Source organism: Gracilinanus agilis, chromosome 2 (assembly GCF_016433145.1).
Source record: "Gracilinanus agilis isolate LMUSP501 chromosome 2, AgileGrace, whole genome shotgun sequence".
Lineage (NCBI taxonomy): Eukaryota > Metazoa > Chordata > Mammalia > Didelphimorphia > Didelphidae > Gracilinanus > Gracilinanus agilis.
In genome coordinates, this window is record NC_058131.1 from 552,524,453 (window position 1) to 552,549,093 (window position 24,641).

Below are 24,641 nucleotides of genomic sequence, written 5' to 3' on the forward strand. Positions count from 1 at the left end.
CCCGTAGTCCCCCGCGCCGCCCGGGGCCCCCTCCCCGGGCTCCCCCCCGGCCCCGGGCACAAGATGGCGCCGCCGCCCCGGCCCGGAGCCTCGACCGCCCGCAGCCCCCGCTGCTGCTGCCGCCGCCGCCGCCGCCGCCATAGCCGCTCAGACTGGGGCCCGCCGCCCGGCGATTGGAGAGCCGCGCCGGCCACGCTGGGGGCTCATTAGCCAAACAGCCTGCCCGTCACCAGTCGCTCGGAGTCCATTGGGTAGAATTACTTGGCAATCAAATAAGATCACGCCTCTAAGGCGGGGTAGCTAGCCAAATCCTCGAATCTCGGTAAGGGAAACTTGCCTGTCAGTCAACGTCGGTCCCGCCTTCTCCCGTCATTAGGTAACAATCCTGCCACGCTGTGACGCCATCCCCCCTCCTCACTCCCTATGGGCCGCGCCCCCTCCCCGCACTCATCTTGACGTGCAATACGATTGGCCGCTAACTACGAAAGGCGGAACGGAACCTCACGCACACCACCCCACGACCCTATCCGAAGCTCGGTTGGCGATTGGTCTTAGAGGTTCGAAGGGCCCCAACCTAGGTTACAACACGTGACCGCTACAGCCAAACGGACTGTCAAACTCAGAGCACGGGACTCTGGATCATATGATCGAATTCTGAGGGTGCCGCCATTTTGCTTCCTTCAGTCAATCCGAGGGCAAGGGAATCCAGAAAAGGGAGGCGGTGGTAAGAACCAGGAGCTAGCTTCCCTAGCGCAAGCTGCTATTATTGGAGCTTTTGTAAAAGGTTTCATGAACCACAGTACTCTGTTCAGGATTCCACTTGCATTCAAGAGTGCCTGCTTCTTTCCTGGCCTGACCTTTCCAGGACCTGTTGCTCTCTGTATTTCCATAAACCACCTATAAATGTGAAGCAGAGACCAGTACACCAATTTAGCCTGTCATTAGTCTCTTTAAGAGTTGATAGTAAGGAATTAGTCACCATAAGAAAGTTTGTAAGCTAACTGATCATAAGCTTTTTTTTTTTTGCCAGCCTATGGTTCAAAATTCATCTTGACATTCAAAAAAATGAGAGATGGCAAACTTGAAACACTATTCCATAGACATATGTGCTATTTACAGCTCTACACTCCCCAACTCCTTTCCTCAAATCTGCTTTAGGCTCCCCATTCCCTGTTTACTTTGATACAAGACTGAATCACTGCTTTGGTAACAGTTTCAAGTACAAGGCTACACATAGCGATGGCAGAACTAAACCAGATTATTAAAGACTTACTGGAATTTGAATGTGTTTTACCTTAATACAGCATATGATGTCTTTAATCTACAAAAGCCCTACTTCAGTGCCTAGTGGTAACAGCTGATCAGGGGTTCTCAAATACTATACCAAGAGTCCAGGTATAATCTTTCAGGCAGGTCTAACCAGTGGAAAGGCTTTAGTATAGGTCTGGCAATGGGCTGTGACAAACAGACAAATCTCTTGTCAAGTTTGAAGAGACTCATCCCCAGAAAGTTGGTCACCAGATGAACTTTTTTTGGCCCCATCTAAACTCATAAAGATTTACTAAGGTGATATAGATAGTAAAGGAAGTAACTAAGAGATGAAATACCTCAGATAAGTATCATACTAAGAGAAAATTCAAGTAGCACAGCTTAGCACCTGCCTAGCATATAGTTAGTTTGATTGATTAAGTACCTTAAAACTTAAGAATCAAATTGACCTTGGCTATAGGCTTGATGCGATCCTAACAACTCTAAACAAAGTAGTTCACAACATAACACAAACAGTGAAAGCAGAATTGCATTGGTACTGTAAAACAATAAGCTCTTGAGTGTAATGATTTTGGGAGAAACACTATGGATGCCCTGAATATATGTTGGTACACCTTATTAGAAACACTTTTAGGTGTAGTGAGCACCATATCAAAAACCTCAAAATAGTAATCCTGAGACATTTACTTACCCTCTATTTGACTACAAGGTCCTTAAGTGTAGGGACTATCTTATTTTCATATTTGGATCTCTAGTGCCTAACACATTTGTTAATTACCTGGCTTAACAAATGTTTGTTGAACTGAATATTTAATAAAAATAACACTTCCCAAGGAAGTGAAGAGGTCCTGAGGATGGTAGAAAGGAGAGAGCTGAACTACTGGAAAGAAAGCTGGTCAGATGTATAGTGGGAGGTTGTAAGCAACAGTTTTAACACTGGGGAGAAGCAAGAGGGGGCAGATGGTCAAGAGGGAGTAGAGAAAAAATGCAGGAGAACTTGGCTGGAATTTGAAGTTTGGGGGAGTAGATGAGGGGTGGCAAAAGAACTCCAGATGGAGACTAGCTGTTCTTCAATTCTTTGGAGAATAGAGCACAAGAAAATTCTCTGAAACTATAAGAGGCAATCAAGATAAATAACAGGATTTCCTAACTATGGTGAGAATTAATCTTTGGAGCTAAGGGAGGGAAATGGGTTATATTTCATAAAGACTGGGATCTTGTTGCCTAAAGAATTTTTTTTAATTAATAGATTGTGATTAGAAATTATTTGAAAGAGTCCTGCTTAGAAGCAGAGGAGTAGACTATTTGGAATCTTTAGCTTATATATAAATTGTCTGGGATCCATACATTCAGGGAATTAGGGAAGGAGCGAAAACTGTATTTTTTTCATAACTATACTAAGTATAAAATAAACAACAGCATTTTTTAAAAATTCAGAACTGTGGTTTCATTGGTAGGGGAAAATCCCAATGAAAAAAAACTCCCTTAACCACTGTAGATGGGCAACTGTTCATAAACCTAGAGTCTCAAAGAGTTTTCCTGGGCCACTAAGAGGATTAACAGACTTGTCTGGGGTCACAAAGAGTATGCATCAGAAACTAGTCTTTCTGACTCAACCAGCTCTACCTACTATATCACACTACCTCTAAGCAGAATATTCAGGCAAAAATAATCTACCAATTGAAACTCAGGGCTGGAGAACCATAGCTAAGGGGGTGGCAGGGAGGGAGAGGACGAGAGAACTATCCATGGAAAAGGCCAGAACAGCCATATATATTCTTGTCCAGGCCCTTGTTGTCAGAGAAAGATTGGCTTAGGTCATATGGATGGAACTCAAGGGTCTACCATGTTAATTCTTGATCAGAAACCTCAAATTTACTTAGGGTACTTCCCACATCCCTCTCACCCTAATTCCTACTCCTAACAAAATCACTGAAAGGTGTTTGGAGTGAGGCCAGTATCCACCCACCCCATCCTTCCAATTTGTAAATGCAGAAGTCACAAACCCTGTTCAGTCCTCATTAAACTTCTGGATTTTATTTTTTAATACGACCATTACATATTACACAAAAATAAAAGTCAAATGAACCCAGTATTTATAAATTATTAAATAAAAATACATGAATATATATTTATATTTATAGAGCTTTTTTCTTTTCTTCTAAACTAACCAAATCCGTTCTCGCATTGTTTTCTGACTTGAAAAAGAAAAATAATGTATGTCCTGGCAGAAGTGGGGAGTGGGATAAGCACTCTCAGGACCTAGCTGCCCCACCTCTACTACTCCCATGGCCTAAGCAAAGTCTCCCACCTGCCCCTTTGGGCTCTTGGGAGCAAGAAACACTTCCCCCCACCCCAGCCTCTCCACCAAGTTTACCCTTTAGGAAATGGCAATTAAATGTGTTTCCCCCTACTTTTAATGAAATGGACTTAAAAACAGGGAGTCACACTCAGCCTGCTTGGCTAAGAGACAACCCCCAGGAACTGAAAAGCCCCAGATAGAAAAGTCCCTGGTTTTCTGAAGGAAAGATCTTAGGGGCTTCCTCTGCCCCCAGAAGGAGTGTCTGGCCAAAACTGCCCACTGTGGTCCCATGCAGCCATGCTTCCAGAGACCAAGTCTGAACTTCCTCTCCTTTAAACAAATGACTCCTGCCTCCATCCAGGAGCAGGAGCCTCATAGCAGTTCATTTTTTGTCCTTCTGACCATGGTTCCTGAAGCCCCTGTTATTAAAGACCCCAAAGGGAGCTAACAGGAGCCACAGGTTAGGAGTCTGTGGCAGAGGGTGGGGGAAAGAGCTGCGTCGAAAGGGTAGAGGAGCACAACCTCCAATTGTGAGCTGTTAGCTGGTCTGGGTTTGTCACTGTTAAGTCAGTGTTCACTATCTGTCTCTCTGAACTAACCAACTGTGACTGACTCAGTGCTTTCTGGCTCATGATACCATCTCACCCAGTACAGTTTCAGCAGGATGTCTGTTACCTCCCCTACACATTCCTCTAAGGAACACAGCTTTCAAAAGCAAAAGTTTGGATTAAACACCTGAGGCCAAGATTGGTCCCACATTCTAGAGCAGCGCAACTAAGTTGCCACATTCTGGGACCAAGTAAAAGTCTCTACCCAGAAGAGCCAACTGTGTTCTAGATGAGCAGGTCAGTGCTCTGGATCACAGGCAGGGTTCTAGAGCACAGCATGTCTGGAGTCAGCATTTAAGAGCAGCAATTTTAGCACCTTGGAAAGTGCAGCAGCAAGGTCTGGCACAGGGCCATGCATCCAGAGGAAGGGAAGAGCTCCTTCCTTCAAAAAAAGTTAGTTCTGGATCCATTTGTGGGTTATAGAAATCCAGCATTCTCACACTAAGAGATGCAGACAGTTAACACCCATGCAACCAGCCCGGCTTCAAAGCATACATAAATGTTTCTAGATCATGGTATGCACCCTAGAACCCATACACCTGGCCTTTGATCTAGCAGCAGCAATGCCCACCACATGGAATGGGTTGGCTTCTAGAGTATACCCTACCCCCACCCCTGAGTTCAGAGCTGGGAATGTCCCTCTCAAGGCAAAAAGACTCAGTTTCACTGAGGCTTAGTGTTTAGTACACAGAGCTATGTTCTAGATCAGCATTTTGTGTTCACACTTTCAAAAGGGAAATTTCAGCCCCAATTTAGTGTTTAAATTTGGGTAGAGAGGTCCCAGAGATAGGGAACCTTTCCAGGCACCACTGTGCCCCAGTGGGAAAAGGGGGACAGATGATAAATAAGTGTCCTTCCTTCCCAAAGCTCCTTAGCTCTGCTTTGTCCAGAGCCCTAGAAGGGGCAGCAGCAAGTACTAAAGGCATGGGGAAGGGGCCAATGAGGGAAATGAGGACAACTACAAAACTGAGCCATCTCAACTAGTACACACAGCCCTCTCCCCCAAACCTTGCTTATTACTTTCTGCAGAACAGCCTCAAAATTCTCAGTCTAGATATAGTGTCCCTACTCCCAATCCCCAGCACTGGGGCAACCCAGGGGGAGATCTGACTCCTCCTGTTCATTGCTAGGGAAAGTTATTTTTCCTTGAGGAAGAATTCCATCACCACACCAGGTACACAAAGCTCACAAGTGCACACATACACACACAACCAAGCACCCCACTTGTAACACTCACTTCTCACTACAAACTGAGAACCCCAGGGTACCCACAACCATTCCAAAGAGCCTACAAATTTTCTCCCCAAATCTTATCTATCCAATGAAGACTTCACCTCTTATGTATTTTTACTATATTCCCTGGATAAGTCTACCACCCCCTAAAGATTACAAATTCCCAATTCCCTAGAGGGTGATCTCTCAGTACTGCTCAATTTATGGGTATTGCTCTCTAAAACCCACCCAACCCAGGCCCCAACCCAGGCCCCAACCCTGGTGTGACTCTCCCTGTCTTATACACACACAATGACTTTCCAGATGTGTCTTCCATATTTCCTTGGCTCAACATTCCAAACTCCTGCCTGACATACAGAGTTCACTTATTCCCTCCCCCATCCCTCCCCACCTCCCCCATTCCATCCCCTATTATCCCTATCCCCCATTCATCCATCCCACCTCTCCCAAGGGGTTCTCTCCATTCTATCCTACTCTCTCCTTCCCACAGCCACTCTAGACCCAACACTGGGCTGAGTTCTCACTTGCTGGCAAAGAAGGCCCCCACAGTCACCAGAGCCCCCAGTGCCACAGCCCCTGTTAGCACTGTTCGCACTGAGGCCCAGTTCCCCTCCCGCAGACGCCTTGCCTCCTCCAGGGCCCCATCCCCGTACAGAGCCGTGAATTCCGCCTGTGGGAGAGAAGGGAAGTGGGGGAGAGAAAAAGGAAAAGGAAGAAAGGGATGTTAGGAGAGGAGATGGAGAGAAGGGGAGGGGAAGAATTCCAGTTCCATCTATACTGTAGCTGTATCCCATGTCCCAGTTCCAGCCTTGCTTGGTGGCCCTCACAAATACCTTGCTAAAATTCCCTGCCTCATGTGTACCCCATAGCTTTCCTCTTTGGGAAAAATAAAAATAAAAATCTTCTCAAAACTAACCTCTTTGCAGATATCTCAAGCTAATGCTAAATCACTCTGATCACCAGTCTTGCTCTCACATCCCATCAGGATTTACATTTAAACTTAAACATGAATTATCTTGGACCCTCTTCCTTGAATGCATTCTTTAAACTTTTTCCTGTATTTATTCTGTCTCTCTCTTTAGATTATAAGCTCTTTAATGATGGGGACTTTTATATTTTCCCAGAGTGCACAGAACTTCATACTGTATGTACACAGTAGTAACTCCATAAATGTTGACTAAGATTGTATCTCCACCCTGATAGCCTATCTCCACCCAAACCATTGCTCTTCCCCCACACCCTTGATTCACCATGCAACACCAACTGTATTCCCATCCCATCAAAGACCAGCCTCCTCATCACAACTGTTCCCCCTCCCCAAGTGAAGCAAGCTTGTCTGGGGAATGTGCAGTGATAATAGAAGAGGGAAGCCTCTTACCCAGCCCCCGCTGCTGTGGATCCAGTCTGCCAGCTGTGTCTCTAGGTAGGTCACCATCCAGTCCTGCACCTGTCCCACCAGTGGCTCCATCTCTTTGTTGACACTCTCTGCACAGAGCGCTGCCCCAAAGACGAAGAATGCCACAAGACGGCCCCAGTTGGGCCCCCCCTGGAAGAGCTCATCTGAGACCTGGGTAAAGCGCTGCTGGGCCGAGCCAGGAGTCACGTGCAACTGAGCGGCCAGATCAGAAAATGTGCGTCGAAAGCGGGACTCAAACTCGTCTCCAGCAGCACGCATGGCCCGATGCAAGGGCTCAGTTGTAGGGCCCTCTCCTGGGCCAGTTCCACAGGCATAGCCCTTCTGCCTCAGCTTGTAACCCACAAAATCTGCCACCAGGGCTCGAGTATCTGGGGCCGAGGCTGGAGTCGCCATCTGGGTGGCTATAAAAGGCAGAGAGAAGAGAATGGGGCATGAGTGATATAGGCTGGCCTTACCTAGGTAGAGCCCGAATAGGTATTTTTTCAAGTCTAACCAGCCTAGTGTGATATGAGTGATGGTAAACAGGGGTAGAAAATGAAATAGAGACAATGAGATAATTATGCAGTAATAAGGGATGCAGGTTCAGTAGAGTTGGCCATTAAACTAATCAATATTCCAAGTAATAAGTGAAATTTGCTGTTTCTCCCAAGAGTAAATAAGATAGCACCAGCTTTCCTGCTTTTAGGGACTCAGAGGCAAACTAGGCTGGAATTCTCCCCAAAGCAGGGTAGGAGGAGGAGCCAGATTAATAGATTAATATAGTGTACATATAGGCTGGAGAAAGGGGTTAAAATATATTAATGGAGATGAGGGAAACAGAGGGTTAACAAGCAATTGGGGACACTCACCAAGCCTGGGTAGCAGCTCCTAGGACACAGCGCTGGTGGCAGGGAGCCCCCAGCTGAGGCCTTTCATCCTCCCAGCTATGGAGCCCTAGGGGTGGAGGGTAGGGATTACGGTCACTGGAGGGGAGAGCAAGATGTAGCCCTAGGACCGGGACCCAGGCCCAGCCCCCCACCCCTCTGCCAGCTGTGGTTACTGACTGAATCCATGTTTAATGACCGTCCTCCTCAGGAAGCCTCGGACAGAGGGGACTCCGGTGGATAGCATTCCCAGCACCCCCCGACACACATAGAACCCAACCCACAGGGCCTGCTCCTGCCCCTCCCTTACCCCCACCCTCAAGCCCGTCTCCACCCCCAGGCCCGCCAGGTTAGGGATCTCACGGGTCAGGCCGCTCCCCAGGCTCTAGGCAGTTTCCTGGTGCAGGAGGTGGGAGGGAGGAAAGGAGGGAGGAGAAAAGAAGAGGGAGGGAGAGAGGGAGTGCCTGGCGCTTGGTGATGATGGGGCTCAGAGATGCGTCCAGAGCAGAGAGGCGGGGCAGGGGAGGAAGAGGGAAAGAAATGGGGGGGTGAAGTGGGGGGTAACTAAGAAAGGAACAATCGGCCCAAGAGGGGTTAACGAGAGAAGGAGCAAGACAGAGGCGTGATTCAGAAGACAAAGGAAGAGAAGAGCTGGCAGTCTGGGTGACTAGGTTTGGGATGCTGTGTGTTCTTTCCCTAGAGAATCAAGGAGCAAGGCCCAACCCATGAATTAGCACTGGGGAAACTGAGCTATGGGGAAAGAGAACACTATTTCATCTGAGGACAATTTAGTGTTTGCCAGATATTCTCTAGGGCCAGTCTGAACTTGCTGAACTTCTTAGCAGAGGGGAACTAGTGATACAAAAGTGAGTAGTCCCCAAATTGCAAATACCCTGTTGGCCTGGCATCTTAGAAATGTACACATAGTTTGATCCTGGGAAAGGAAATAATAGCTGACTATTATATATAATATTTTAAAGTTTGCAAAGTGCTTTACAATAATTATGTATTTTATTGAATATATTATATGTATACATATAATCACTTGATTCTCACAATAGACCTGTGGGAGAGATGTTACAGGTACTACCCCCATTTTGCTGCTCAGCTAGGTAAATTGAGTATCTGGACATTAATAACTTGTATGTACATGGTTAAAGTTAGTAGAGATGGCAGAATTTGGACCCAAGACTCTCCTGACACCAAGTCCAGCATTCTTGACACTGAAACACAGGTTTATAGGAAAGGACAAATGAAGCTAAGGAGGCATAGTAACAGTCTTCACATCTTTCTTCTTATCTCTTTTATCCTGTGGCCTTTACCAGGGCCCAGAGTCCCAAGGAGGTTGTAAGAAATTGTCACCCCTTCCCCAACCCTTAGAACAACAGTCAAAAAGATTCTCCAGCTGGATTCCATTACCACAGAAAAAGTCCAATACATTTTGGCTGTACCCTTCCAAAGAATACCTAAGCATCTATCCTTCAAACACATGCAAAGAAAGGTTTGAACCCAAGTGGTGATGGGGCAGTAGAGAGCACATCAGATTTAGTGTCTGGAAGAAGTTTCAAATTTGGTCTCTAATACCTACCAGCTATGAGATCTTAGGCAAGTTCCTTACTCTCAAAGTTACTCCCCAGAACTTATCCAGTAAGTCAAAAAACCAATAGTCAGAGGAACACAGATTAATCTAAATACTAAAGTATAATTCATCAGGCTAGATATAGATATTCATGGCCCCAGCCCTTAAGCAACTTATAATTCAGCAAGGGGTATATATGCATATAGTCATCATACTGTTAGAGAAAGTGTGCTGGGCCTGGAGGTGGTAGAAACAGAGATCCCAAAACTGCCTCTGACACTAGCTGAGTGGCTCCCTCAGTGTATTAGACCCCTATAATTAGAACCCAGTCTAATTTATGCTTAGAAATCAGCAGAACTGATAGTGGATCATAGCTCTGATTATGGGAGTAGAATGGTAAAATGCAGTGCTAGCTACTGGAGAAGCCAAATAACCTATACCTGGGTCCTTGCCCTTACAAAACTTTTAATTTAATAAGGGGAAGATATAGTGAAATACATCTATATAAGGCCAGATCAGTATAGTAGAAAGAATGCTAGACCTAGATTCAGAAGTCAGCCTTTATAAATCTGTTTCCTCATCTATAAAAGGTAGATGGGAACCCAAGTCATATCTACCTCACAGGGAAGTTATGAGATCAAATGTGATATTGTATCCATTGTGCTTTTCAAAACTTAAAGTGATGCTATATGCATGCAAGTTATTATAAACATACTTCTTTATTTCTACTTCCATCCAATCCCTGACAACTATTTGTGACAGGTGCCTCAGACTATGAAAAAGCAAGCATTTTCTGTCTGGGCCCAAGGTTCAACCCCTCCGTTTCAGATAAAAACTACTGTCCTCACAGGCCACTTTCATTCTTACACTTCAGTTTTCATATAATTTCCCTAATCCATAGCTGTGCTGAACATTCAGTCTGCTTTCATCTAGTCTTTATGGCTTCCCATTTTTAAATGTTTAGTTTGCTGACCCTAATCTTCCAGTGTCTACATCAATCAGGTGTTCTTTCTTTCAAGGCCCATACTCCTATACCAGATGCCCTTAGAGGTGTAACATCTTAAAACTTGAGACTTCAACAGATCAGTAGCATCTTAAGCTGCATTTGCACCCCAATTTCTCTGCTTAGGTATAGTGTGTGTGTGTGTGTATTTTCCCCAGCATAAGCCTAGGTGCTACCTCCTTCATGAAGACTTTCTGGATATCTATTTCCTAGCTAACTCCTTTAATCTCCCAGATTCCACTTCTCTTATGCCCTTAATCATTTAACTTATTCTTGAAGTTCTTTCATAAAATCCCAATATTGGACTCCAAGTTCCTCAAGGGCAAGGTTGTTTACTTATCTGTATCTCCAGAACCTGGAAGAGTGCTTTGCCCATGGGAGATGCGTAATATTTGTTGAATTGAAATGAATCTCAGAAATATTTCCAAATCCACAAACGAATTTGGGTAGGATTTATTTTGTTGTTTTTAATTCCATCGGCTTGTTTTTAATAAATAAAAATTGTGACAAGGTCTCCAACTCTGCTTTTAGGGAGGAGTACCTCCTCTTCCAAGTATGATATGGGCAGATAGCACCCAGTAGGAATGTGAGTCCAGCCACCCATCGTAGAGCCAGGGGTGGGGTCTGAGAAGCTTGGTCCAACTCTGTGCCTAAACCGAGCTGAGCTTCCCTCCCCAGCCTTCCCGGGGTTTACTCTGCTCCCTACCCTGTCCTGCCAGCATCTCACCGCCCACTGGGATGTTTATGTCAGCTAGGCTGACCCTGCCCAACCTTCTCACCTGAGGACAAGGACGGTGTGGAAGGGGAGGCAGGGGAGAGTGAAGACAAGGACGCTCGATCGGAAAGAGGACGTTTTAACCCTTCCCCGCTGGTACCCTTCCAGACTTGGATTAACCCTTGGTGGGCCCAGGGAGGCAGCCGGGCTCACCAAGGATTGGGGCCAGCTTGGGCCTGGGGAGGGCGGAGTCCCCGCCCCCTGGCGCAGCCGGCTGCGGAGACAGATGGGGAGCCACCTGTCAAACGGGCTGTGGCCGCGGGGCGCGGAGGGCGCGGGCAGCCCCGCGGTGAGCGCACGCTCAGAGGTGCCGACAACCCCGACTAGAGGACACGGAGGAGCCATGGAGAGGGATGCTGGGAGCTGACGGCGCGCCCAGCCGGCGGATTTGCAGGGGGCTCCAGCAGAGGAGAACGCGCCCAAACTCGACAGCTGGGGAGGAGGGCCGAGGCGGTGCCGTGCGGCGGCTGCCAAAGCAGCCAGGGCGGGAGTGCCATGTCTCGGGAAAGGCCCCCACGCACCGACATCCCCCGCAACCTCAGCTTCATCGCGGCGCTGACAGAACGAGCCTACTACCGAAGCCAGAGGCCCAGCCTGGAGGAGGAGCCGCAGCCGGAGGAGGAGGAGCCGGAGCCCCGGGAGGGGGGCGGGGCGCGCCTCCGGCCTCGTTCCCGAGCCCTAGCCGCCGTAAGGGGCCGTCGGGCCCGCTCTGCTCCCGCTGGAGGCGGTGCCCGAGCCCCGCGCAGCCGCAGCCCGGACACCCGTAAACGAGTGCGCTTCGCCGACGCTTTGGGACTAGAGCTGGCGGCAGTCCGCCGCTTCAGTCCCGGGGAACTGCCCCGCGTGCCCCGCCACGTGCAAGTCCAGCTGCAGCGCGACGCCCTCAGGCACTTTGGGCCTTGCCCACCCCGCACCCGCAGCCTCCAGGTAGGGGCCTGGGTGCCAACACCCGGAGGGAGGATGGTCGAGCATGTGAAGTGTCGGGAAGCAGCCCACTCCCCTCCGGCCCCCACTTCCTTTTCTGCATGATTCCCTCCCGGGTGGGCTAAGCCAAGGCAAGCCCCGGACTCCCCCAGCGGACAGACCAGTGCAGGCTTCTGATTGGTCCAGTGACTCATTCTGACCCTGTCCTCTCTCTTTTTTCTCTTCCCTCTCCCTGTGCCCCGGCAGGAGGCGCGCGCTGCCCTCGAGCCCGCCCGCGAGCCCGGCTTCGCCGCCCGCCTGCAGGCCCAGCGCATATGCCTGGAGCGAGCAGAGGCGGGCCCGCTGGGCGTGGCTGGGAGCGCGCGCGTGCTGGACCTGGCCTACGAGAAGCGCGTGAGCGTGCGCTGGAGCGCGGACGGTTGGCGCAGCCAGCGCGAGGCTCCCGCCACCTACGCAGGCCCGGCTCCGCCCCCTCCGCGTGCGGATAGATTCGCCTTCCGCTTGCCTGCCCCACCAAGCGGGGGTGCCTTGCTCTTCGCCCTTCGCTACCGTGTAACAGGCCTTGAGTTCTGGGACAACAACGGCGGCCGCGACTACGTTCTGCGCGGGCCTGACTCCCCCAGCAGTGGTAGCAGTAGCGACTCGGAACCTCAGGGCTGGATCCACTTTATCTGAACGTGGAACGGGGAACCCAGGGATCAGGGGAAAGTGCGGAAAAACGGCGGGAGAAACCAAAGGAACAGAGGGTCGGGGGGAGCCGAGGATGCGGCAGTGAGAATTGTGGGAGATTGAAGCTTCACGGGTGGGGGGAGGGAGGGAACGCACACGCGAGAGAGAAACCTAAAGAGTATGTTGAGGGGGAGGATGAATGAATGCAACCGGGACAGGAGAATCTTGAAAAAGAAACCAGTATAGGGTTTGGAGGGCACGGTGTATAAGCTGAAGAAGGATCAGAAGGGGATTTGAGGAAGGGGAGAAGAACTAGGGGGGAAAAGGCCGAGGTACAGTTCTGAACAGATTAAGACAAGTCATTTATTTTTAACCCTTACCTTTTATCTTAGAATCAACACAGTATTGGTTCCAAAGCAGAAGAGTGGTAAGGGCTAGGTAGTGGGGGTTAAGTAATTTGACTTGACTTTACATACACTGAGCCACCCAGCTGCCCCAGATAGGTCATTTACTGACAGCTAGAAAGGACCTTAGAGATCATCTAGTCTGACTTCATTTTGGAGATGAGGTCTAAGGCTTTCAGAGTTAGAGTCACTTACTCAAGACCCACCAGTACTGTCAGTGGCAGAACTGGGATTTGAACCAAAGTCCTCCACAATCAGCATTCTTGACCCTCGTAGCCACCCCCACCCTCCCCAAGATTAAAAGTTAGGGGTCAGGAGGAGCCTCAGAATTGCATGAATGGGACTCACAGTTTAGGGGAAGAGCTCCAGAAGACAAACTCCTTTAGACTCTTCAAAGGGAATTTTCTGGACCCCTGGTTAATTTTCTCTGCCAGTCCCTTCTAGCTGGGCACTGAATGAGGAAAGATAGAACCTTAGACCTTAAAAGCTTGGCCCCTCTAAATTAAGTGAGGAGGAAGGGCAGGCTTGAAAGGATAGATGAATAAGGGGGCATCAGAAAGAAGTCAAACAGTCAGGTGTGGTCACTTCTGTTTTTCCATATGGGGTTATCTGTTCAGCCCTGCCCTACCTTCCAGTTCTTCCTTTTCAAACAATCCCAGGAATCTAGCCATTTCTTTTGGATGCTCTGGTCCAGCATCTGCCTACTGGAGTTTCCAACTTAAAGCAGCCCCACTAAATAACCTTTTCCTCAAGTCTTTAGTCTTTATTAACTCTGGGAATTAAAAGAGGTAAGCTAGTTTCAAACAGTCCCTAGATAAGCCTCAAAAGAATCTAGGACATCCAGACCTCATGTGCCAGACTTGCCTTTCTGAAGTAGTTTGTAAAGATCTCAAAATACAGTTTATACATCTCCTTTTAAGGGAGAAGAATAGATGGAGAGGATAATTATCTTCATTTTTCAGCAGAATACATTAAAATAGGAAAAGGGGAGCCCCATGTTCACAGAAAGAGTCCAACCTGGATAATATTCTTCCTGTCCCCTTTAACTGTGTAAAACTTGTTTTTTCATCTCTAAAATGAGAAGGTTGAATTAGATTATCTCTTAAATATACTAGTATTTCTGAAGGATGCTTTGATATAAGGAGAGCCCAGCTTAGGGTTTTGGCTCTAAAGATTTGGCCTCTGACCAATCCTATGAGTGGCTCTCAGCAATGCCTGGACTAAGTGTGCTAGAATAATGGAACTAGTCAAGAACATGTAGACTCCCAAAGGCCTCTTAGTCACCTCCCCCAAAGAACCCTTTGCCTCTCACTAGCCACTTGCTGTCTTTATAATTCGGTTCATGGAGGCCTTTTCTCTTGAAGCTGGGTTTTCTGGAAGCTGGGTCTTAAGAGGAACATTGTCCCTGAGAGGATGTTCAGAAGCTCCCGTACTAAGTGACTGACTATGTATTCTCATTCCTTAATAAGGAAGAAAGGGAAAGCATTTTACATCTGTTAGCTAACAATAACAAAGTAGTCTGAAGGGGAAGTACAAAATGTAGAAAACTGATGCCCAGTGCTGGGGAATGGAAGGAAGAACTCATCTCCATCTTACCCATTCATGATGTCTCCTGAACAAGTGACTCTTCACAGGGGAGTTTCCCCTGTTTGCTATTCTTTTCTGTTGGCGTCTGTCTTCCTTAACTTTTTGTTTTCTTTTCCTTGTTTTTAATTCCTCTTCTTTCTCTCTTCCCTTTCTCTCCTTGCCCCTTTCCCTTTTCCTCACCCTATCCATCTCTTCTCCGCTTTTCCTTCTTCCTCCAGAAGGAATGAAGAGCTTGCTTGCTGTTCTCCCAGACTGAGCCATTTGCCCTCTTCTGGCCTCAGGTTCCCTCTTGGAAGTCTTCCAGAGGAGAGGTGGGAAGAAGGCAAACAGCAGTTTCTTCTTGGTGACCCAGATGAACTTTGTTTCCCCAGGTAATCAGTTTTTTTTCCCTCTCCACTTTATTTGGGTTCTTTAAATTGGGGGGAATTTACTGGCTCTTATCTCTGTATTGGAAAGGAGGGATTAAGAATTCTGATCAGAATAGAGATTGTCTCTTTTGGTCTCTCCAGCCAAACCTTGTACCCCTGAGTAGAGTTCAAAAAGAAATAACACCATACTTGGAGAAACACAATACACACAGCCACCTCCAATTAATAACACAATAACAGATCAGTGAAAAACACTGTATAGGGGAGTGGGGAACAGAACAGGGGAAAGGACATAGTCAATAAAGGATAGGCACATTTGAGGCAACTTCTCATTCTATTAGTAGATGGTCTTAGGTTCTGATTTCCCCAATTGCTCTCTTTTTTATTGTCTCCACAAACTTGGCTTGAAAAGGTCGAAGAATTGGGGGAGAAGGGGAGGTTATGGTGTTACTGTACCTCATGAACCTCAGCTCCTACTTCCTCTCAATCATGACTAATAAGGCTTGTATAATATTAGCAAGTGTTTGTTACTGGTTTATATGAGATATCCCAGGCCCCTGCCTTGATGCCTTTATTCCAATATCAACCTCTCCAATTCCCTAGGAAAAGTTCTCCAACCCCCTGCCTGGAGATCTCTAGGCTCCAGTCTCTCTCTCCAAGGCCTTAATTTTGCAAGGGATTGCAAGTTTCCAAGGAATATTCCCATAAATACACCAAGTACTTCTTCTGTATGGTTGGGTCAGAAGCTGTGCCTGTGGGAAGTTAAAGGAGAGGGCAGATAATAGAAGCTTAAGGCCCCTTTGGAAATCTTGCTGCAGATGAATGGGTAAAAACCAGGCCTGATTCAGGATAAAGGCATTCTGAAGGGCCTGAGCTCTCTCTTACAAGCCCTTTCAACTCTGGCTCAAGTTCCATGAAACTCAGTGACTCAGTCTCATTGTGCCTGTCAGTGGCCCATATCATTTAGAATCCTAGGAAGTTGAGCAGATCTCTCCCATGCCTCCTTAAAACACACAACCACAATACAAGTAATCATGAACTGAATTGATGACTTGGTGTCTCTCCTTACTAATCTAACATTCCTATGTGTCCTATACATTTTTGAAGAGTATGATGTGGACCTCAGTGCTTTGAAGCTCTCTGGGAGAGCTTCATGTTTAGAGGTCACTTCTGGGTAATGTCGTTCCCAGCCTGAGATGAACATCACCACTGCTCCTAGATCAAACTCATTTCTCCACCCCAAAATCCAACACACACATGCCCTCCCTGATCCCCCACAACACACATCCCTTAAAGCAGCACCAGGGATTCCATTACTTCTGCCAACCAGAAAATGTTAATAGACTTATGTATACATATGCCATCTCCCCCTCACCCCCTTTCTCTTTCCAAAGCTTTCCTTCCTACCTCATCTTTAACAGGATGACAGGTCAGCCTGACTATACCCTAAGAGAAGCTAACCATTAGTTTCTCTGGGCTGACCCAAAGTATCTTGAGATAGAATAGAGTTCATTGAAGAGGGAAAAAGAAGGTAGCTGAGGCCAAGTTATTTCTCTATTTGAACAATAACATGCTAACTATTAAATACAAAATGCCAAGCAACAGAAATTACTACCATACTGAAAAGGGTATGCATTTACCCTTGAACAAGGGGCTACAATCTTGGGGTAAAGAAATACAAGATGGTTGGAAAGGGAGTTCTCCTCCATGTATTTGAACCCTGTGACTTAAACTTAAATTGTAGTCCAACCTATATGGACTCCATTTTACTCCTGAGTTGCAACTTTTGCCTTTCCATCCCTTGCTCACAAGAGGCAGTAATATCCATTATCACTGGGTCACAGAATCAAAGTGTATTAAAGCTAAAAGGGAACTGAGATTATCTAGAGAGATTTAGTAACTAAGCTATTCAAGGTCACTCAGATAAGCAAATGAGCTATAACCTGGATCCTCTTGACTCCCAATTCTATAATCTTCATATGTCACTCCCTAGGACTAAAGTGAAAAGGACTTTCTCCTGAAAATGCTACCAAAAATACTTTCCCATTCAACAGACCACTAGCTTTTTGACAAAAATAAAGTAAATCAGGGGCAGCTGGGTAGCTCAGTGGAGTGAGAGTCAGGCCTAGAGACAGGAGGTCCTAGGTTCAAACCTGGCCTCAGCCACTTCCCAGCTGTGTGACCCTGGGCAAGTCACTTGACCCTCATTGCCCACCCTTACCAATCTTCCACCTATGAGACAATACACCGAAGTACAAGGGTTAAAAAAAATAAGTAAATGAGACATGTCTCTCAAAACCCCATCTTTAAACAACAGTTTTCAATATTTCCTTCCTAAGGCTTCTAACATTTCAGGTTAGTTCAACAAAGTGTTAAGCTTCAGAAATGTGCTCAAAGTGCTGGGGGAAAATTCAGATAATATAGGGTCCCTCCTAGCACATAGGGAATTTATTCTGTTTGGGGTATGATATACAACATAGCAACTGTAGTAGAAAATAATCCTTATGAATCTTTAGAGGTGTGCAGCTTGGAATGTGAGGGAAGGTCATTGCCACCTGGGATTGGGGATACCTGAGAAGGCTTTCTGAAGGAAGTGGCATTTCATTGGGCTTTAAAAGGATCATGAGATTGGGAAAGTATGACAGATAGGTAACTGAGAACAAAGGTCCCCTGATAGTTGAGTATGGGAGATAGCAGCGAGCAAGCAAACCACTTTGACTGGAACATAATATGTAGAGGGAGAAGTTCAGAAAGAAGGGAGCCTTTGGACAATTCTGAACAGAAATGGCATGGACTAGATTGATGCATAAGGAAGACAGATCTGGCTATAGGGTGAAGGGAAGAGAGAATAGGGGTAGAAAGACCTCTTAAAAGTTTATGAAAACAAGTGATCATGAGGGCCTGCTCTAGGTTGATAGCAGTGGGACTAAATGGGACAGATACAGAAGAAGAATTACTTGGTAGTTTATGAGCTGTGAGAGATGAGGGAAAAGAATTGTAAAAAAAAACAAAATTTTGAACATAGACAAATGGTGGCAGAAACAGTTGTCAGAAGGAGTGGATTTTGATGGGAAGACTTGGAGCATGTGGAATTTGGGCACATGTGGACAGAGAAGTGAGTTTGCACTTGGTGCCTCTGAATCTCAGAAGGGTCAGGGCTGGGAAGAGATCTGGGATTCTTTTATGTAAAGATGATTGTTTAAACATTAGGAAAGGGAGAAAATTGCAAAGGGAAGGGGCAGCCAGGTAGCACAGTGAATAGAATGCCAGGCTAGGAGTTGATAGGATCTGTGTTCATGTGGCCTCAGATACTTAATAGTTATGGGACCTTGGGTAAGTCACTTTTGATTGCTTAGCCTTTGCCACTCTTCTGTCATAGAACTGATAGTAAGACAGAAAAAGATTTTAAAAATAATTACAGGGGCAGCTGGGTAGCTCAGTGGATTGAGAGCCAGGCCTAGAGGCGGAAGGTCCTAGGTTCAAATCCGGCCTCAGACACTTCCCAGCTGTGTGACCCTGGGCAAGTCACTTGACCCCCATTGCCTACCCTTACCACTCTTCCACCTATAAGTCAATACACAGAAGTTAAGGGTTTAAAAAAATTAATAATTACAAAGGGAGGCAGTGTAACAGAGAAGAGGACCAAGTATAGAATCCCTTAAGGTGTCAGGATGGAGAGAAATGATTCTTTTCCATTGAAATTCTGTAATTTTAAGTCATTAGAGAGGAGGAGAATCGGGATAGTGTGATGTCTTAAAAATCAAGAGAGAAAAAAGTATCCAGGAGGGTAGGGCAGCAGCCTAGAGAGGACAAGGAGTATGAAGGCTCTCACAATACAAATTAAGGTAAACTGAGTTAATCAAGTTCCAAACATATTCTCTTTATTAGCAAAGCTAATTGCCAATGAAAGAGGTCAATGGTTCTCCAGTAGCCAAAGACCTCCTCAGTTAAGGAAAATAGGATCTTTCATATTGATTAACAAGATGACAACAAAATGTGGAGCAACTTAGGTATGCCTTCTGATTGGCTAGTTTTCCATGAGGAGGCAAGATGAGTCACCTCAGCTCTTCCAGACTCTTCCATCATAAGGGAGGAAATGAGTTCTCAGGTGATGACACAAAACTATAGGTGATAGGAGTTGCCACTGCAGTTTGGATTGCTGAGATTGACCTTTAGGCAAGTTCTTTGCAATATGGGAGGTGGGTGAAGTTATTAGAGTGGGGATACAAACCTTGACTTGCCCAAGTGTCCTGGGGTTACCTGAGTACATTTATCAGAGGTAAGGGATTTAGTCTCACACAGTCAAGGAAAATATTAAATTTATATTGGCTTGATTAAGTCTTGACAATTATAGAATTAAAAATCAATTTTAAATTGATCCTATAACTAAAAAAAGGCAATTGGATTTGGCATTAAGGAAGTCACTGGTAACCTCTGACAGACCATTTTCAATTGAGTTGTGTGGGACATAAAAATGCAAAAGGGCTGAGACAAATGGTTTGTATGGAAATACATCAGATAAAAACAACTTTTTGATAAAGATTGGTAGTGAACCAGAGGAATGCCTTTAGAGAGGATTTAAGAAAAATTTTAAATAGCACAGAATGAGAAGATTGTTAATTAATTATAAGGATTTTTTTTTCATCTGGACTGGTAGAAGGAATTGCCCAAAGGAATACAATCATAGATCCACCAGAATACTGGACCAAGGAATTGATATTTGGATTTGGTAGAAGAGTTAAGGAACAAAAGGTTTGAGGGGAAAGACTGTGAAGGCAGCCATGTTTTTAGGCTCAAAAGAAAGAAGCAGTGACCTACCCCTAAGGGTCCTGAGAACCAAATGAAATAATATTTGTAAAGTACTATCACACTATGCATGGCACATAGTAGGTGCTATAGAAATACTTATACCCTTGCCCCTCTGAACCCTATTATTATATTATTAGGATTTTAGTTTAATTTGAAGAAAGGTGCAGGAGTGGATGTTATGTCATTTTTTTCTTTCTTAAACCATTACTAATAACTACTGTCAAGATAAAAGAGTAAAGGCTAGGTAGATGATATTAGATGACTTGCCTAGATTCATGCAGCCAGGAAGTACCTGAAGCCAAATCTGAACCCAAAAGGGAAGAATGGAGATAGAGGTTGAAGGGGTATGTGTGTTAGGGTACAGGGTCAGTACAATTATTGTTGTAAGGCCCTGGAAGAAGTTAAAATAGTACAAGAAAGGGGGATGAAGGATCAGGGGCACAGCTAAAAAGATCAGCATTTGCAGGTAGGGATACTAGAGTTTTCCTGTGAAATAGGAGATAAAGAGTCCATTCAACAAATGGAATCCCTTTGGATGACCTCCTTTCTCTCAGTGAAGCAGGAGACTGTTACCTGCTTTAAAAGGCCTGATGATCTGAGAAGAAGAAAAGGTTTAGAGCATTCACAATTGCACATTAGACAGTTGTTAAGAAGCAGCCAAATGAACTGATGAATTTTTCCTCTGCCCTCAGCCTCCATTTTAGTGGAGATGATAATGAGCAGTGAAGTTGCCAGAAGACTCTGAATCTACTGATTCTATCAGCAGCAGATGAGAGGACATAAAAATCGACTGAATGTACACTTGCATCCTCACCATGCTCTCACATCCAATAAAACTGTGTACCTTTAGTTCCAGTATGACAATATTTCCCTAAACTATATTCTTTAATATAACCTGATTCTGGACCACCTGTATGAACACAGTATCCTTCCCTTACCTATCTTCTGGATATAAAAATTATTTTTCTAACAAAAAATAAGAGTTAAAATGGAATCTCTGAACCACTTGCATAAGGAGGTGTGCTCTGGGCCTGGGAGAGGGGAAGATAGTGGAAGTGGGCAAGTAGGCATTCCCTTTGTCACAGATGGGACAGCACCCTTCTCCCAAGCTAGCTTCCTCTAGACCTCACAGCTGCTTTGTAAAGCTGGAGTGGAGGCAGGAAAGGCAGCAGAAGGTTGAGGTTTATAGTAGGACACTTACCTTGGTGCTTTTTCAGGATCTTCCAGGACAGTGGAAAAGCCAATAGTGGAGGTTTCTGGCTCCTTTACATACACCAGCTGATGATACAGCTACAGGTACCCACTTGGGGAAAGAGCTCAATATAATTCTTTTTTAAAGTAGTCCCCCAAGTCTTGAACTAGTTAGAGGAAGGGTTCCCTAAGGGTTACATCCTTTAGTTCCAACAGTCAAATGGGGAGAGCAAAGCATATATTCTTATAACCAAGGGCAGCTGGGAAATAGAGGGAGGGTAAGAAAAAGGATGGTGAAGAAAAACCTCTCTGCCCAGTCTAGATCAGGATAGCCAAGTAGATTCAGAATAAAGGGAGAAAATGACCCCCCACTTTGAAAGGATAAAACCCCCTTCTTCTTGCCCCTCCCACCCCCCCATCTTGGCAGTGGTACAGTCTGACTAGGTTTAAGTGCTAGAATCTCCCTACCCCTGGAAGGCCCTGGACCAAGAGTAATCAAGTGCCTCCTAGTTGCATCATAATGAATGAGCTGTGATGTCACTACAGCATGTCCCCTCCCTCCAACAAGGTGGTGTAAGTAAAGTCTGATATGCTGAAGGATAAACTCAACATGAGGAGCAGAGACTCAAGGAGAGGTGAGTGGGGATTGCCTCATGATACCCCATCCTCCTGGGCTCTCCAGCACACTCAGGCCACCTCTTCCCACCCACCTCTGCCCCTCAACACACACACACATTACTGGATCCCTGCAAGCTTCCTCAATGCATATTTTGCTATTTCCAATCCTCCATTCTAAAAATTATAAGCATCTTCTAGCTTCCACTAACTCTATCCCTTCCTGCAATAGCAGAGAACATACTTGGTGATCAATAGGATCTGACCAAACACAAATGCGGAATGCATGATCCAGAAAAGCCCTAGAGAATTGGTCAAGGTGAAGGTGAGGGGAAAACCATCTTTGCTCCTATATTCACCTCTAGCTATAGGAAGAGCGGTTTTCTTTTGCTAGAGAAAACCCTTTACTGTTTCAGTTTATCCATTCTCTGTGCTGCTCCCACTTTCTATCCACCCCCCCCCCATGGGAAATGATCTTTAAAAGAACAGAGGAACCTTTGTACTATGTGACCCTGGGCAAGTCACTTAACCCTGTTTGCCTCAGTTTCCTCATCTGTAAAATAAGCTGGAGAAGAAAAAGGCAAACCACTGGAATCTGTCAAGAAAACCCCAAATGGAGTCCCCAGAATGTGACTGAATAACACTTCATTGCCCCACCTCCATTCCTCTTACTCGATCTTTCCAGAGCTAGCCCTCCCATTTTGCCTCCAGAGAACAAGGTATCTGAGATTAGATAGATTCAGAATCAGTTCAGGCTCAGTCTTTATGAAATAATCCTCTACCTCCAAACTTCAATGTCCTGGGGTGGTTCATATAGCTTACCTAGGGCTAATTAGGGCTGTGGAAAATTCCCACAGTCAGAGTTAAATTTTCCATCCCCTGGCCTGGTTTTGCAGCCACAATGGTGATGTCTTTGCAGGTCAATCCAGGTTTGTTTCATTTAGACCCTGTCCTCTAGGTCAGTGATGGTGAACCTATGGAACAGGTGCCAAAGGTGGCATGCAGAGCACTCTCTGTGGGCATGTGGCTGCCCTTCCCCCCACTCCCAGAGTTCCTTACTAGCAGTTCAATGGGAGCACTTTTTCTGCCATCATTTCATCTAGGTTGTAAGACCACAGACGTAAAGCTGGAAGAGAAACTTATAGGATATTCTAGTACAACCCCTTCATTTTTTTTTTTTTTACAGATAAGGAAACTGAAGCCCTGAGTGATTTGCTCAAGGCCTTCTAACCCCAAACAGTGGCCCTTTCCACCCTCTCCTGGAACCTGAGGGTTATAAACTACTGAATCTCCAACTTTACCAGACACACAAGCATGCATAGCTTTAGCAAATTCTCTGGGCTTCTCTCCTAATTTGGGAGTCACCCTGATGGCCCTCACCTGAGGGGTGGAAAGTTTCTAGGCCTTTTTTGTAGACTCATTTTGGGAGACTGTGTCCCTAAAAGAACGCTGCCAAATTTTAGTCTAAAGGATAGCTATGGAGCATATATGTTGACTGGCTGGCAGGAGGGAGAAAACTGAATCAGAATTGCATGTAGTTATATTGTTTCAAGGTTCTAAAATAGAATGAATGGCCAAAAAACAGAGCTGACAGCACTACAATTTTGAACAGTTCCCTACAATCAAGAAATCTGGTAACCAGAAGGGCTCTAGACCTTAAAGTTAGACCAGTTCAACCTAAAGTAAGAAGTTAGAGGTCTCACTTGTGAGGGAAAAATTGAGGCCTGTCCTATGAGCAAAACATTTTACCTCTGAGGCTATTACCTATTCTTTAAAACAGGAATGATATCATTATCCTTACTAACTACTTAGCAAAGCGGTTATAAGGAAAATCCTATAGAAAAGAGAATTAAGTGTATTGTGAAGAGGACCCAAATGGCAAGGGATTAAAAACTGTACAAGAAAAGGTGTTCCGTAATTCGGGCAAGGGGCAAAAGAGGGACAACTAAATCACAGTTTCCTGGGCTTATGGAGCCCCGTCAAGTCAACAAGCATTTCCCACTATGTAGCTTTGTACTAAGCACTGGGAATATAAGTTAAAGCAAAAATCAGTCCCTGCTCTCAAGGAGCTCACAGTCTGATGGGACTTAGGGAGGGAGTCCAATGGGAGAGAACATATGCAAACAGCTATGTACAAATAAACAAGTTCTATTCAGGATAAATTGGAGATTATCACAGAGAAAAGGCACTAGCAGTTAGAGGGTCTGGAAAAGCTTCTTGGAGAAGACAGGATTTTAGATAAGAAGCTATGTCTGGGAAGAAGACTTTTAGGGAAAACTAAAAAGCCCTGCAAATGATGCATCTTGACCTAGTGGATTTGGAAGGCTGCACCCAGGGACAGGAAGGTCTGAGTTCAAGTGTTACCTGGGCCACCTTCTGTAGGCTTCATGACTGACCTAGCTAGTGTCCCCAGGTGACCCTAAGACCTATATCAGTTATTGGTAGAGGAAATTTCTGAATGAGTACACCTATCCACCTGAGTAGACACAGGTTTTCAGAACTTCATGTTCAAGTGTGTGCAAAGCCTACTTTTTTTTTTTTTTTTTTTTTTTTTTTTTTTACATTCTTCCTACATTCTCGGGGGAGAAGTCTGGCAGCTAGGGCACATTGGATTGAGTGTTGAGCCTGGAATCAGGGAGACCTGAATTCAAATGTGACCACGGGCACTAGCCAAGTCCCTTAACCTCATTTGCCACAGTTTCTTCATTTGTAAAATGAGCTGGAGAAGGAAATAGCAAATGAAGTGTGGGATGACGACAGAACAACGGAAAGGGGAGAGGCCTACCAAACACCCAATTCTTTCCCTTGCCCGCCCTCTCGGTGTCTTTTTCTGGAGTTCCCTGGGAGCCCCGGGTTCCCTGGAGCGGCGTTTGGTCGGGGCTTTCTTTTTTCGTTGCTTGAAGGTAGTATGGCTTAAAGCGAAGAGGGGACTGGGCTCTGCAAGCCACGTGGGCGGCGTGAGGCGGAGCTATGTGGCATCGCCGGCCAGGGGTAGAAATGGGAGGACGCGGGGGGGGGGGGGGGG

General features: G+C 45.9%; 2 protein-coding genes across 5 annotated transcripts in view; one reads left to right on the plus strand and one right to left on the minus strand.

Moving 5' to 3' along the window:
- The window catches only part of LOC123237987 (bcl-2-like protein 2), a 21,246-nt gene extending 13,346 nt beyond the window's left edge, over positions 1 to 7,900 (minus strand). The window contains exons 1-3 of one of the 2 annotated variants that reach the window (XM_044665244.1): positions 7,678 to 7,900; positions 6,791 to 7,230; positions 5,877 to 6,082 (exon numbers count right to left, since the gene is read on the minus strand). In XM_044665244.1, the coding sequence (XP_044521179.1) occupies positions 5,933 to 6,082; positions 6,791 to 7,222 (582 nt within the window). In that variant the 5' untranslated portion in view covers positions 7,223 to 7,230; positions 7,678 to 7,900 and the 3' untranslated portion in view covers positions 5,877 to 5,932. Of the gene's footprint in view, positions 1 to 5,876; positions 6,083 to 6,790; positions 7,231 to 7,677 lie in introns of those variants that run through there. The other variant, XM_044665243.1, reaches the window with a different exon arrangement.
- Positions 7,901 to 10,729: 2,829 nt separating this feature from the next.
- PPP1R3E (protein phosphatase 1 regulatory subunit 3E) lies at positions 10,730 to 20,740 on the plus strand. Of its 3 annotated transcripts, none has more exons than XM_044665246.1 (4): positions 10,730 to 11,976; positions 12,220 to 12,744; positions 14,852 to 15,004; positions 20,503 to 20,740. In XM_044665246.1, exons 1-2 carry the CDS (start codon positions 11,545 to 11,547, stop codon positions 12,646 to 12,648), a joined length of 861 nt encoding a protein of 286 aa, XP_044521181.1. In that variant the 5' UTR covers positions 10,730 to 11,544; the 3' UTR covers positions 12,649 to 12,744; positions 14,852 to 15,004; positions 20,503 to 20,740. The 3 variants fall into 3 exon arrangements, with proteins under 3 accessions (XP_044521181.1, XP_044521183.1, XP_044521182.1); XM_044665248.1 differs by having other exon boundaries at positions 14,915 to 15,004; XM_044665247.1 differs by having other exon boundaries at positions 12,220 to 12,681.
- The last annotated feature ends 3,901 nt before the right edge of the window (positions 20,741 to 24,641 follow it).

Coding starts and splice junctions, on each gene's coding strand:
- PPP1R3E (XM_044665246.1), top strand. CDS start 11,545: ATGTCTCGGGAAAGGCCCCCACGCACCGACATCCCCCGCAACCTCAGC. Junction 11,977..12,219: donor CCCGCACCCGCAGCCTCCAG/GTAGGGGCCTGG, acceptor GTGCCCCGGCAG/GAGGCGCGCGCTGCCCTCGA.